At 48.3% G+C, this 14,096-nt stretch overlaps 2 protein-coding genes and 1 long non-coding RNA gene across 3 annotated transcripts; 2 read left to right on the forward strand and 1 right to left on the reverse strand.

The window, feature by feature from the left end:
• LSM7 (LSM7 homolog, U6 small nuclear RNA and mRNA degradation associated) lies at positions 1–4,675 on the forward strand. The gene is made up of 4 exons (XM_009567012.2): positions 1–102; positions 1,123–1,213; positions 2,402–2,473; positions 3,664–4,675. The coding sequence occupies exons 1-4, from the start codon at positions 7–9 to the stop codon at positions 3,804–3,806; spliced, it is 402 nt and encodes a 133-aa protein (XP_009565307.2). The 5' UTR covers positions 1–6; the 3' UTR covers positions 3,807–4,675.
• On the reverse strand, positions 3,864–9,210 carry LOC128849277 (uncharacterized). The gene is made up of 2 exons (XR_008447296.1): positions 8,716–9,210; positions 3,864–5,787 (listed from the first exon to the last, which is right to left on the reverse strand). It is a non-coding gene; the product is annotated as an uncharacterized LOC128849277 (long non-coding RNA).
• LOC104064654 (kelch-like protein 23) lies at positions 6,577–12,443 on the forward strand. The gene is made up of 3 exons (XM_009567013.2): positions 6,577–8,002; positions 9,087–9,498; positions 9,709–12,443. Exons 1-3 carry the CDS (start codon positions 7,024–7,026, stop codon positions 10,019–10,021), a joined length of 1,704 nt encoding a protein of 567 aa, XP_009565308.2. The 5' UTR covers positions 6,577–7,023; the 3' UTR covers positions 10,022–12,443.
• The last annotated feature ends 1,653 nt before the right edge of the window (positions 12,444–14,096 follow it).

A 14,096-nucleotide genomic window follows, 5' to 3' on the forward strand; every position in this document is an offset into this window, starting at 1 on the left:
CTGCCAATGGGCAGCGGCCGGGGCGCGGCGTCCCTTCTGGCGGCCGCGAATGAAATGGCGAGCGGCGGCGGCGGCGGTGGTGGCGGCGCCGGCAAGATGGCGGTGAGGGGCGGTTGCTGGGAATAGGGCCCCGGCTGCGATCACCTGTGAGGGGGCCCGACCTGGATCCTCCAACCATGGCCGCTTGTGAGGGGGCGAGGGCCCCGCCCCGGCCCGGCCCGGCCCGGCCCGGCCCGGCCCGGCCCGGCTCTGCTCTGCTCTGCTCTGCTGAGGCCACCTGGGGGGCCTGGGAGTCCGTCCGGTACCCGCCGAACGTGGCAGCCCGGGATGGGCCCGGTCCCGTAACCGCAGCTACCTATGAGGGGGCCCTGGGGCCCTGTCCCCTCCCCATAGACCGTGGCCACCTGTGAGGAGTCTGAGGCCCCGGCCCGGCCTTGCTGAGCGCGGTCGTGGCCGCCTGCGAGGAGGTCGGAGAGACCCAGGGCCCACTGTGGCCACCTGGGATGGGCCTGTCCCCCTTGATCCCAGTTGCTTGTGAGGAGGCGAGGGGGTCCTGTCCTGTCGCCACAAACTGCAGCTCAGGAGATCCGTCCCCACTGACTGCGCTCGCCTGTGAAGGAGCGAGGGGACCTGGGGAGTCGGCCCCATCCTGTCTTGTCTCCATTGAATGCAGCTGCCTTTGAGGAAGCGAGAGAAGGGTTGGGGGCATCTGTCCCGTTCCTGCTGAGCACAGCCCCCTGTGAGGGGACCTGGGAGATCCATCCTGTCCCCGCAAAGGGCAGCTGCCGGTGGGGACGCGAGGGCTTATCCCAGCCCCACTGACCATGGCAGCCTCTGAGGAGGCGAGGGGAGCTAGGGTCCAATCCCTTCCCTGTGAAGTGCAGCCAGCAGTGAGGGGGCCCATGGGCTTGTCTTGTCCCGTTCTGTCTCCATAGAGTTCTCTCTCCAGGGTGGTTATGGCTGGTGCCACCCAGGCCCCTCTGCCCTCCGGTACCGACTGCTCAGCCCTCTGGCTCTGCCTGGGTGGTGTTGATGTGACAAACAGTGCTGTACAAACCAGTATATGTATAACCCAGGGGAGGATTCCTGTTAATGCAGGTTGCCTTTGCTCCTCCCCATTAGGATAAAGAGAAGAAGAAGAAAGAGAGTATCTTGGACCTCTCCAAATACATCGACAAAACAATCCGAGTGAAATTTCAGGGTGGGCGAGAAGGTGAGTGGGGCCAGGTGCCTGCCCTGTGGTGCAGAGCTCCCTTTGCCTTCTGTGTTTTCCTTGTCCTGTGTTCCTGGGCTTTTGTCTGTGTTGGAGCTACGCTGTTGGAGCTTTCAAGGACAGACGATGAGCAGTGGGGGGGGGGCTTCTGTTTGTTACCGTTTGCTGTCACCAGTGTGCAGCTTATCTGCTTTAACCCTGCCGTTAATCCCCTGGCTGTAGGTCTCATCGCGTGCTTTTCTTTCATGTTCTGTTCGTTGTCCTCAGCTGTCTTCTTTCTTCCAGTTGTTTTTTCACATTGTAAGGTTGCACTTAAAGCAGCCATGAAATGCTTATGGTTAATTACTATTAATACACCTGTTATCCCTTTCTATCTCCTGACATATTTCATGTGCCTGGAGTTCGTAGATTGTTTCAATGTCTTTCACCCTGCCTTTTCCTCACTTCTAAGGTGTTTGTGTCGTTGCTTCCCCCCTCACGTGCCGTAAATCCAGGTCCATCCCAATGCAGCTGGCAGTGCCACCTGCAAACCTCTTGTCTGAGAGGTTCAGGCATGCTGCGTAGCAGGTGCTCATCAGAAGCTTCTGCGAAGCACTCAGCTTGCTTCTAAAAATCACTTTTAAAACTCCACTGGGACCTGATGTTTATGGGGTTTTGGAAGTTACTTGATCTCCTTGCTGATTTGGGGTCTTTTTTGTAGTTTTTGTACAGTTGACAATTTTGTTGGATCTCTTGGGTTAGATTTTCTTGAATATTTATGCAAAGTTCTTTCCTCTTCCAACCACACCTGTGATTGAGAGAGTCTCTTCTTCGGTTTGGGCTGTTAGTAGTGATGGCAATGCTGGCAATCAACAAGTGTTTTTCAAACTGGGAGATCACTCTGCGTAGTCTTGTTATTTGTTTAGCGAGCAGTTGGGTGGAATCCCATTCCAGTTTAGGACAAAGCACTTGTCTGCAGTGAAGGCAGTGCTTATGCCAACAAGATTGTACTCCAAGGGGGCCTCTGGAAGACGGATTTTCTGAGGAAAACACTTAAAATATTATGGTCTTGTCTCATTTTTGCCTTACCCATTTGCTAAGGGTATTTATTTGGTTCTGGGGTGGCTTTTTTGTTTTGTGGTGTGCCTTGTATTGATTTGTTATGCTGAAATATTCTCTAATCACTGATTTGTGTGTGTTCTTAAACAGCAAGTGGAGTCTTGAAAGGATTTGACCCTCTTCTGAACCTTGTGCTTGATGGTACCATAGAGTACATGCGAGGTAAGTCAGACACTGTCAGTGTAAAGCTTCTCTTTTTATCCCCCTCCACCAAGAATAATTTTCTTAACAGAAATCATACAGCAATGTGAATGAATAACCAGAAATCGCAGGTTTACGTTATCCAACTGAGACGTGTTTGTGATAATTAAATTGTAAAGAAAGGTATAAGGTAACAGAGGCTGAATTAAGCACGTTCCCTGTGGTAGAACACTCTTGGTAGCCCTTGCTTGAGCTCCTCTATAACTCATTTGGTGCTCTTGTTTTCTAAAGCTTGAATAAACTATTGTGTGTCTCTTCAGATGAGGCAATTGCCTTTGCCTTTGTTTATACAGGTGGATCCTGGTTTGCTCGGAGCAGAAAAAGCATCTGAGCAAGAACTGGGATCTTAATGTCTTAAACTCTGCTGTAAATGCAGTCTTTCCATTTCTGTGGATCTAAAGCCTTCTGTAGCTTCTTAGAGCTAATAGAGATTTAGGATTTTCTCTTATTATTTGTTTCTTTTTCCCATCCAAGGATAAATACTCCCATTTCCCTTTCTCTTCTCTGAAACAAAATTTATCGTGTTAAAGTAGCATTTTGGAAGAACGTTCTCTTTCCTGCTTACAAGGAAGCGCCTGAAGCTTTACTTTTACTCTTAGAAGGCAGTTTTAAAAGGTGGGTGTAGTGCATATTGATGAAATGTGTTGACATCTCATGGAGGGTAGAATTGGCTGTCGCTGTGTGAGGTGTTTGTCCCTGTCCCCAGCCTTGTTTGGCTCAGTCTGGGAATGGAGTGGTGCATTCTCTACTTGGTGTGTTGGGGAGTCAGGGTCTGATTTGCATTGATCTCCAAATGCTTGTCTATAAAGGCTTTTGGAACGGGATCAGGAGCTTTTTTTAATCACTTATATGTACATTTCTGGCTAGATGAGTGAAAGGGCCTTTGAAACTCTAAAAGATCTTTGTTCTGATTTGTATATGAAGTGAAATTCCTTATTGCTCACAGCATGTGCTGCTTTGAAAATGAGTAAATCAGTAACGTCTTGGAAGAAATCGGATATTAGTGCTGCATCATTTTCATAGCCCATGCATTCAATAAAACGATGCAGAGACACCTGGAGAAACCTCGTATGTCTGTACCTTTTGGAGCTGATGGAATTTGGTTTCTTTCCCTGCTGCTGCCATCATAATTGTGCATCTCTGCTTTTCAGATCCAGATGATCAATACAAATTGACGGAAGACACGCGTCAGCTGGGACTTGTGGTCTGCAGAGGGACCTCTGTGGTTCTCATTTGTCCACAGGATGGCATGGAAGCTATTCCAAACCCTTTCATTCAGCAGCAAGATGGCTAATGTTTTCTTTGGATGGTCTCCGAAGACTTCAAGGGTGCAAAATATCAGAGAAAACTATCAGTGTGTGAGGAGCTCCCTGTTTTGAGGGAGGAGTTTGAATGTGTATTTGCTAGGGTGAAAGAACGGTCAACTTTTATTTTTATGGCTTTCTGTAATGATGAGGGAATGGGGAACAGTGTGTAAGAAGTAAGCTCTGATTTTTTTTTTCCCCCTAAATGAATGTGTAATGGCACTGTTTGGAGCCGGCAGGAGGAATATATTATCATGGAATTGTCTGAGACCCTCTTGATCTTGTGAGTTTTGAAGTAACCACATAAAATTAGTCAAGAATGCCCTGAATAATATTGTTTACATTTTTAACTACATTAAAAATGTATTTAATCTAAATTGATCTGGAGCCAAAACACAGTAGAACATGGTTTTCTTCCTCTTAGATGCCAGCACTCGGCTGAGAAGCATAGTGTTGTCGTATTCTTGCTGCTGGGTGCAGTTGCTCCAGCACATACAGGGAAGTTATTGTCCCTTTGTGGTGCCTGCCCAGGCTGTGCAGGCGAGGAGGTCTCTTCTAGTGTTTGTTTCAGACCTTGTGGGCTGTGATCTGGATATCAGAACACTCCCACGCTTCCACAGGCCTCGACTGACTTCTAGGATGGTTCCTGGCTGAGTGATGTGAACAGTATGGAAGTATCTATCCAATACTTGGAGTTGTAGGGGAAGAATATTTAAGCCTCTAATGTTCAGTTGTAGGCAGTGTCTGAATATACTGCGTATTTTTATATTGTAGCCATCCACTTGTGGTTCTGTTTGTTATAACTTGATTTGTAAATCAACATTTTTATTTCTTTTATACTGCAGAAATAGCAAGATTTGAGGAGTTTTGAGTAAATAAACACAAATTAATCTGTTTGTAAATGTCTGGTTTTTAGTCTGAAAAAGTGCTCTCCAGCTGACATTGCAGTTCACCACAGCTGTAAATCTAAATTCAATTTGTTGAAGAGGTTTGTAAACATGACATAATCGAGAGGGAGTAGGTCAGAAGCCGTGCTCCACCCTGGGATAGGGAATCTGTGAGGAATGGCAGCATCTGGTCTCTTTTCTGAGGACTCCTGCCTTTCTTTGGGTGTTTTTATTAAAGAGTGTCTAATGAGGTGTCTGTGCCCATGGGCTGTGTGCAACCTGCTTCTGCCACTTGATTTCCCTTTAGGGGGAGGCTGTGGCAGAGCAAATTGGTTTGGTGGCAGCAGCAGTCTTGTTCCTAGAGGTTTGCAGGAAAAGGTGGCAAGGACAGAGCAGCATTGGCTGCTCGTTTTGGCAGCAGCACTGTACTCCCATGCGAAGTCTTTCCTGGGTCTGCTCTGACACAGAGGGGAACTTGAAGTAAATAAATTCCAGTTCAGTGTATCTGACTTTTCCAGGGAACTATGAAACTAGGGACCAGCTGTCTTGTGTGGCACGTTGCCCGGGTAAACTAAAGTGCTCTGGATTTTAATCTCCTAGAGGCTCATTCTTGAAGCGCCTCACCGAGCTGTCTGTGGAGTTGTGCCCCTTGCAACACGATTTCTTTCTAACACTACAAAACTTGTTCTTCGAGCAGTTTCATAATTCAAAAGAGACTCCTTACTTGGAGTGTTTCGAGCAGAATTTGCTCGCCATCAGCCAGAGTAGTCCCAACTGTCCCTTGAGTGGGAGAGGGAGTGGTGGTTGTTCGTAGCAATAACACGCTGCTCCGTCTCTGTGCTGTCTTGTCAGAGTTTAGTGTCAGAAGCAGAACTGTTGAAGCTCTCTCGTGAATTCCACGCTCTGGATGCAGGTGGTACAGAGAGATCTGCCTGAAGTCCTGCACCAAGTGCATAAGCTCTGGAGAAGGGAGTGTTTCCAGCATTTCCAGCCCAGTTAGTAGGTTGCTCGGTCTTCATTGTGAGATACACGGCTGTCTTCTTCTGCAGTGCAGACTTCTGGGTTACAATGAGGAGTTGAGCATCTAAAAATAAGAAAACAATAGCTGAATTTTAAATGTCTACATCCTTTTTTTCTTGGATTCATTCCTAAACGTGACTCTAAAACCATTTGTGAACTTCCAGGGGAAAAAAGGTGCCCTTGATCCAAACAGTACTGTTCCGCTTGCCAAACTCCACCAAGAAATGAGACTGAGTCTGGGATGGGCTCTCTGGGAGAAGGGGCACTAGTTCAAGGTCGCTGTGCAGATGTCTGTACTTAATAGCTTGGTCTTAAAAACCTTGGAAAAGTTCACAGTGTGGAATCGGAGCTGCTCTCTGTGCTGTGACTGTGCTTTAGTGCAGTGAGGTTGAGCTCATTCTCAACTATGTGACAGCCAGCTGGGTGTCAGCGGGGATCATTCCTTTGTCTCTTAACTAAAGTATGAAGTTAAATTTATACTACGTACTGCAAGCAATATGGAACTTGATATTGAACTGATGAAGGATGTGGCTCTGGGGAAATCAGTTTTTTCCTGGGTTTTTCCCAGGAGATCTTGAGCTTTCTTGTGGTTTTGGTTGCGGAACTGAAAAGTGTCCTAGTGGGTATTTCTTGGCTGAGGGGAGGCCTTATCGCTGTCTACACCTGCCTGAAAGGAGGTTGTAGTGAGGTGTGTCTTGGTCCCTTCTTCCGGGTAACAGGCGATAGGATGAGAGGGAATGGCCTCAAGTTGCACCAGGGGAGGATTAGGTTGGATATTAGGAAAAATTTCTTCACTGAAAGGGTTCTCAGGCACTGGTAGAAGCTCTCAGGGAGGTCATTGTGTCACCGTCACTGGAGGGATGTAAAAGACTGATAGATGAGGTGCTCAGGGATCTGGTTTAGTAGTGGACATGTACAGTGGACTCAATTCTGGAGGTCTTTTCCAAACAAATGATTCTATGATTCTTTTTATTTTAATAGGTTCAACATTCTTTTACAAATTCTTGATATTCAGGCAGTGCTGAGGAAGATTTTGGTTGTTTCTCCTCTTCCCTCCTCGTAGTCTAGACTCCTTGCCTAGCTGACAGCTCCCCTAATTCGCTGTTGTCTTGCCTGGCTTGGACAGGTGCTAATTAAATCTGTGGTTTATTGGTTATACAGCTCTCCTGCTATTCCTGCTCTGGAAGCAGCAGGAGAGGCTGAAGAGCAAAGCAGGACGGTAGAAAACAGTCTATTTTTAGGACGAGATTGACTTATCTTGTATTTATCATAGCTAGGGGATAATGTTTCCAGACCTCACATGAGTAACGGCTGCGTAAGAGCCGGGTTAATTTTAACCGCCTGCCAGTCAGCAAGCATGGAGCCCACACAAGAACCAGAGGAGCCGAGATCCCAGACAGAAATGACTGCAGACACAGTTCTTGAGGTTGGAGAGAGACTCTTTCAGGTCAGCCGTAGGGTACTCTCAGTCCACAGTCGTTACTTTGAAGCGATGTTTTTTGGGGGGGCACGAGAGAGCACTGAGCGCCACATAGTGATCAGGGGGATCGATGCAGTGCCTTTTCAAGCGCTGCTCGAGTTCACTCGCACAGCCCAGGTGCAAATAGGCCAAGAAAACGTGACCAGCTTACTGGAAACAGCTGATTATTTTCAGTTTGACAGGGTCAAACTGTTGTGTGAGAAGTTTCTGGAGAGAGAGCTGCATGTTTCCAACTGCCTGGGCTTGATGACCTATTCGCAGCAATTTGCCTTTGTAGAGCTGCACGCGTCTGCTATGAACGTGGCTCTCACTCACTGGGGGGATGTGATGTGCCAGGAAGAATTTAAGGTGCTCCCCAAAGAAATGCTGCTGCAGTTCCTAAAAAGCGATGAGCTCTTTGTTTCACGAGAAGATGTTGTTTTCGACAGCATTATGAGGTGGATAATGGAGGACCCAGCAATGAGAGAGGAAGACTTTCTGGATTTGGTGGGTGAAGTCAGGGTCACTTTCCTGAGTTTGTCCTTCCTTGACATCCTGGTGAAGCGCAGCAAGCGCCTTGGAGAGACAGATACCTTTTCCAGGCTCGTAAAGAAGTTAGACAGCTGTCCTCCACCCAGCTGGCAAAATACGGAACTGTGTCCTTACGCTGGTCGGAGCTACGACACCTTATATGTCCTGGGAGGAAAGCATGACAAGGAACAGCAAGAACTGTTTGTCTTTCAACCTAAAACAGGGACCTGGCAGGCTCGTGCTCCACTGCAGCGCAGGAACCTCACCCAGTACGCAGTGGCAGCAGTAGGTAACTTGCAGAGAAGTGGGACTGAGCACACGCAAACAGGAATTGAGGCTGAGAGACCCCCTTGCAGGGAGTTCGGCTGCTTCTCCTGTCAAACTGCCTTGTTTAGCAGTGCTGAAACCTCATTCGTGTTTGGGTTTATATTTGTTCAAAGAATAGTTTTGATTTCCTTGGTCCTGAGAGAACCATAGAATCGTTAAGGTTGGAAAAGACCTCTAAGCTCATCCAGTCCAACCACCAATCCAGCACCCCTGTGCCTGCTAAACCGTGTCCCCAAGTGCCACAGCTACACATTCTTTTGACCCTTCCAGGGTTAAAGGGATAAGGACTCCCCCGCTGCCCTGGGCAGCCTCTGCCAGGGCTTCACTGCTCTTTCTGTAAAGAAATTTTTCCTAACATCCATTATGACCCTCCCCAGGCACAACTTGAGGCCATTCCCTCTCATCCTATCACTTGTTCCTTGGGAGAAGAGACCAACGCCCACCTCACCACAACCTCCTTCCAGGGAGCTGCAGAGAGTGATGAGGTCTCCCCTCAGCCCCCTCTTCTCCAGCATGAACAACATCCTTTTGACGTCACAGGCGCTATTGAGCTCCTTATGCTCTCTCTGCCTGGAGCGAGGCTGATGGTTTCACTTTAAGCAGCCTGTTTTTTTCTTCTCTTTCATGGTGGTTGTGACAGATGGTGACTGCTGATTTACAGGTGCCGCTACTCACCCGTGGATGCTGTGAAATCTTCATGCTTGGAGACTTTCAAGACTGATGAAAGCCATGGCTTCCCTTATTTGTGTTAGTGATGGTCCCATTTCACACGGGAGTTCAGACAGGAGATCCCCAGAGGTTTTTTCCAGCCAGTGTTTCCTTGATTCTGTTCAAAAGCAGGAGTAAACTTGGAGTTCCTGCATCCTGTAGGCTCTGCATGTCTGTGCTGATGAGAATCAAATACTGCAAACTGATGCAAAGAGCAGTCATTTTCTCTGCTTGTCTTGAACCTCATTGGTTCAGCACTGGGAGAAACGAGACCTCTGCTTCTCAAGAACAAGTTTCAGCCTTCATATAACTGATAACGTTCTCTGCTGTCTTTCCAGGAAGCTTCCTTTTTGTGACAGGCGGCTATTTCCGGGATGAGTTTGTCTGGTATAGCGTGGATTGGGTGCTTATCTACAATTGCTTGGACAACAGCTGGCTGGAGGGACCGGCCATGAAGAAGTCCCGCAACAGCCACTGTGCAGTAGGAGCAGGGCTCTACCTGTATGTGCTCGGAGGGAGCACGGACGAAGGGATAATCCCAGCGGTGGAGCGCATGGCTTTGATGGAGTCCGAGTGGGAAAGCATGAGTCCTATGGCTCAGCCTGTGGAGAGAGGAGACGCGGTCAGCGTGGGAACCAGGATCTATGTGGTCTGTGGCCTGGATGAAAATGGACACGTTTACAATGGAGTGCAAAGGCTGAACACAGAGACGGACAGCTGGGATGTCGTCTCGTTCTCCCCACTTCCAAGGTAAGAAATAATCTGGGACCTGACAGGAGAAGAAAGGTTCTACTGTTAGTCCTGCCCCAAGAAGAGATTGGACTAGAGAAATGCAGAAGTCCAGTCCCACCAACACTTCCGTGATTCTCTGTTTAAACATGATTTTTGTTATGAGGACCAAGGTCCCACTGAGCATTTCAAGGTCCAGATCTTTCTGATCAAGGGTTCCCTCCCTCCCAGGTACGACCTCTGCATCACAGCCCTGAATGGTGCTCTCTACACCATAGGAGGGGGAGCGTTTCGATTCGATGTGGAGACCGATGAGTGGACCCAGGTGGATGAGGAATGCTTGACCCAGAAGTTCTTCATGGGCTGCAGCACTGTGAATGGACGGATTTATCTCCTTGGCCAGAGGAAGGGGAACAGTGCCCTCCCCGTTGTGATCCTCTTTGATCCCTACATTGATATGTGCCAGGTCATCGATAACAAACTCCCTTGCCCCCTTCCTATTCATGGCTGTGTCTCTGTGCGCAGATTCGATACGTGGGCATGAGCAAAGCCAGATCCAGCATCACCAAAAAGAAAAAGCCGCGTGCTTTGGGGCTGATGGGAGTTAGGTTGTGTCAAGTTTGGTCTGCTAATTGTTTTAAACTTTGAAAATAGACCTATTCCTCCATAACTCTGGCTTTTTTTTCTACTTGGTGAATGAACTTCAAACAGAAGCCAGTGAAACCTTCAGGTCTACACCAAGTTTGCAGGTCATTATTGGAAACAGTGGTTGGGTTGTTACGGTACATTACCTCCTCAGGGCTGATGGTAAATAAAGGGCTGCTCTGCCCTGTAACCTCTGCGGCTTCTGTCCTTCGACCAGCTGGGAGAGTCAGGAAAGTCACTGCATCAGTGCTAGAAAATATTGTGGGGTTAAAATAATAAATCCGCTGTGTGCCAAGGGACTCTTGAGCAGGATGCGTGAGCTCTTGATGCTGTAGGACAGCAAAAAACCCCAACCCACCACTGCAGTCAAGCCATTTTAGCCTGGAACAAGCAAGTTTCCCAAGTTATGTAATTATGGCTAAAATTACCTTTATTCCAGGCTGGAGAGCACCAGAAGGGAGGCCATTCTGGATTTATGCATTCAGGTATGTGACACTAAGCATGTCACACGCGTGTGCTGTTAATGCAGCCGGGTATCCACAGCCGTGCTCCATCAGCATTAAACAGGATGCAGCATGCCTACCGCAACGCTTCTACCTGTCTCCTCTTGTTACGTGCGTGGTTGTAGATCACCTATGGAAAGGTTTAGAAATCACAGCCCGTGGGAGGCACGGGAACGCCAGGGGTTATCGGTTTCCTCAGAAACCCTGCAGCGTGGAGCACTGAGCAAGCTGCCGCGAGGAGAATAGCTTTAAAGAGCATAATAGCAGGGCTCAAGCATTGAATAATTTATTGTTCACGTGGGGAGGGAGAGTAGATCTCTTGATTGATGGAGGTATTTGTATCCATTTAGAGTTGAACATAAGCTGAGAGCCAAAGATAACCTGATTTTTTTTGATGGAGACACTTAGTGGCTTTTCTCTCTCCATTCTGACTCCATGTGTTACAGAGGTTTCAGCAGAAAGATCTCGTTGAGACAGCAAATAGCTTGAGGAAGAGGAAAACTATGAAGATTTCAGTGCTTTCTGTAAGAAAGTTAAGGAAGGGATTTTTACAAGGGCCTGTGGTGATGGGACAAGAGGGGAATGACTTTAAATTGGAAGGGGGATAATTTAGATTAGACATTAGGAAGAAGTTCTTCACAATGAGGGTGGGGAGGCCCTGGCCCAGGCTGCCCAGAGCAGTGGTGGCTGCCCCATCCCTGGAGGGGTTCCAGGCCAGGTTGGATGGGGCTTGGAGCCCCTGATCCAGTGGGAGGTGTCCCTGCCCATGGCAGGGGTTGGAACTGGATGGGCTTTGAGGTCTCTTCCAACCCAAACCATTCCATGATTCTGTGGTGAAATTTTGCCAGATGTACACAATGGGATTAAATGTATTTGCCATAAAATTCTAAATATACCTTTTTTTTTCCCACTTCTGCTACAATTTTGACTGATAATTATCAACTCCTGACAGCAAACTTGAAGATAAAAGAAGTTTTAGCTTGTGATGATAAGGAAACAAGCACATAGTTCACTCAGTAACGTCAGGAAAAACATCCAGTTCTTTGAGACTCTGCACATTCACGGGCTAAAACCCATGATTTTCAACATGCTCTATTTTATGTATGAATTGCAAATAAAGCTCCATGAGCAGCCGACCTCCAGCAGCAGAACCCCTACTTGCTGAGTAGGGAAGAACTTGGGTGATGCAACCACCCGTAACTTTTCTAATGAATTGAGTGCGGAGGCTCCTGTCAGGTGTGCTTAATTCTTGGAAAAGCCACAGAGCACCCAGGCTTGTGCAATGCTGCAACAAAACCAACCGGTTGTTTGCGTGCCAGGGAACAAATCTGACTTTTTGGACAACAGTCCCACAACGAGCTCCAAGAGCCATGGTCATCCCCTCCTCCTGCCTCCGTGCTGAGAGCAGGGGCTCACACAGCACCTCTGGGAGCATCCTCCGAAGTCAGGCTGGGGGCTTCCAACGAAGCTGATGACCCAGCGAATCTCCTGTCTGTGTTGCAAGCTCCCACCTGGACTCTCACCAGAGATCCCTCCACCCACAGCCGAGGTGTAACCGAGTGACGAACTGGTCTTTTCATACCTGCTGGTACAGGTTGAGTTACAGGTACAGGCGAGAGGAAGGGCAGGGCAAAGAGCTGTCACACGAACACCGTATGCCTAAAAAAAGCAGAGATGCAGTGTTCCTGGGGACAATCCCCTGTCCAGTCTGGAGCAGGTAAGGATCATGGAGGCACTGGTGGCAACCAGCACAGCAGAAACCAGATTTGCTGCACTGACCTTCCGAAGATGCATGGGACGATGATCAGCAGGGCACCGGTGATGCAGAGCAGGAGGTCCCGTGGGTAGTGGACATCTGCAGACTCCTTCAAGTCTTCCCAAGACAGCAGCCAGGATTCATGATGCCAAAACACCTCCGACAGTCCCACCTTGGGCAAGAAGGTGGGCACAGAAAGCAGAGGCTCTGGGACTCTGCAAGGCATAAATCTCACTCGTAAATCAGGACTCCCGGCTCAATAGATCATCATTCGCGCTCTCCCCCCTCCCTCAGCCCCATGAGAGTGACTTCATCATAGTTGAATTGCATCACTTATTCTGACCTGCCCGGGAGCTTGGAGGTGGGGTACGATGTCCTAGAACAGGAAAGTAATTTAGTGGGTGTCAAGGAGGTGGGAAACTGTAATTACTCTGCTGCACAGATGACTGAAATCCTTACCTGGTGACGAGAATAGCAGTGGCTTCTCCCTTTCCCCCTCTTTCCACCAGCTGTTTCCTTCCCAGGGAGCAATGCCCTCCCCATTAATCCACTCTGACTCCTGGCAGAGGCTGAGGATGGAGGTCCCAGGTGAGACCGGCCCCAGCCATCGAGGTGTTCTGGCACCCTCAAGGTCCCGTCAGCCTCAGTTTTGGTTCTTCCACCTTGCGCAGCAACATCCCATAACCCTATTTGCATTTTGAACCATCACATATTGAGCACTAAGTTGACAAACCTCTCCCCAAAGCTATTCTGAAATGCTAACATTTTAGGCTTTCCACCATTGATTATGCTTTCTACCAGTCTGGATGTCAGACTCCAGATGGTTATAGCTCCTTACATTCCCACTTAGAACCTTCTTAAATTTTCCTTCTTAAATTTTCCTGGACAAGATGATTTGGAACACAAGGTGGTCTTCCACGGTTGGTACTTTAACTCCTTCCAGTACGAGGTTACTCTTTACAGCCACCCAGGTCTGAAGGTGGTCGTCACTCAGTCTGTTTGCTTTATAACATCTTCTCACCCATCAGCTTGAGTTGGATCCTCAGCGAGATGTCAAGTATTGGACCCTCTCTGAACTTCTAAGCGGGGAAGTCATGTGCCAGGTCCTCATTGAATTTTCTGCCTCCAGCCCTATCTTGTCTCCATGTTCTTGCTCAATGCCTCGAACATCTGAGCCCTGCAGTCTTTCCAGTGTTTCAGATTGGCATTGCCATTCAAGTTGTTTCTCAAGATGTTTCTTGGCTGGCTTTCTTGCATCTTCCCATTGATCTGCCCAAGTTACAGGTGCTTTCCCCTTTCCTTGTTTGGACATGACTTTAGCTTTTTGAACAATGCTTTGCTGCTCCTTAGGGACACCCTTACCTGCAGGCACTGTGTCCGTCGTACACGTCCAAATGAGAAAAGCAGTGCCTTTCAAGTGTAGATACCTACACGTATCATCTAGCGTACACGTCTAAATGAAAAGGTGTGTTGGACACACAGCTTTGATATCAGTTTCCTGAGTGTGTACAAGTGGAAGGGCACAATTGTGCCACACTGCTCTTCCAACAGGATCCATCCACTAGATGTGCACGGAGTCAGGAGATTCCTGTCAGCTGCAATTTTGGACTGGGAGGGCCAGATGCCAGTCTGGAGGCCACACTTTGCCAGTCCTCCACACACCCACCAGTCTCCAGCACCAATGTTCTTTTTCATAGAATCATAGAATAGTTTGG

Source organism: Cuculus canorus, chromosome 27 (assembly GCF_017976375.1).
Source record: "Cuculus canorus isolate bCucCan1 chromosome 27, bCucCan1.pri, whole genome shotgun sequence".
In the NCBI taxonomy this organism is placed as follows: domain Eukaryota; kingdom Metazoa; phylum Chordata; class Aves; order Cuculiformes; family Cuculidae; genus Cuculus; species Cuculus canorus.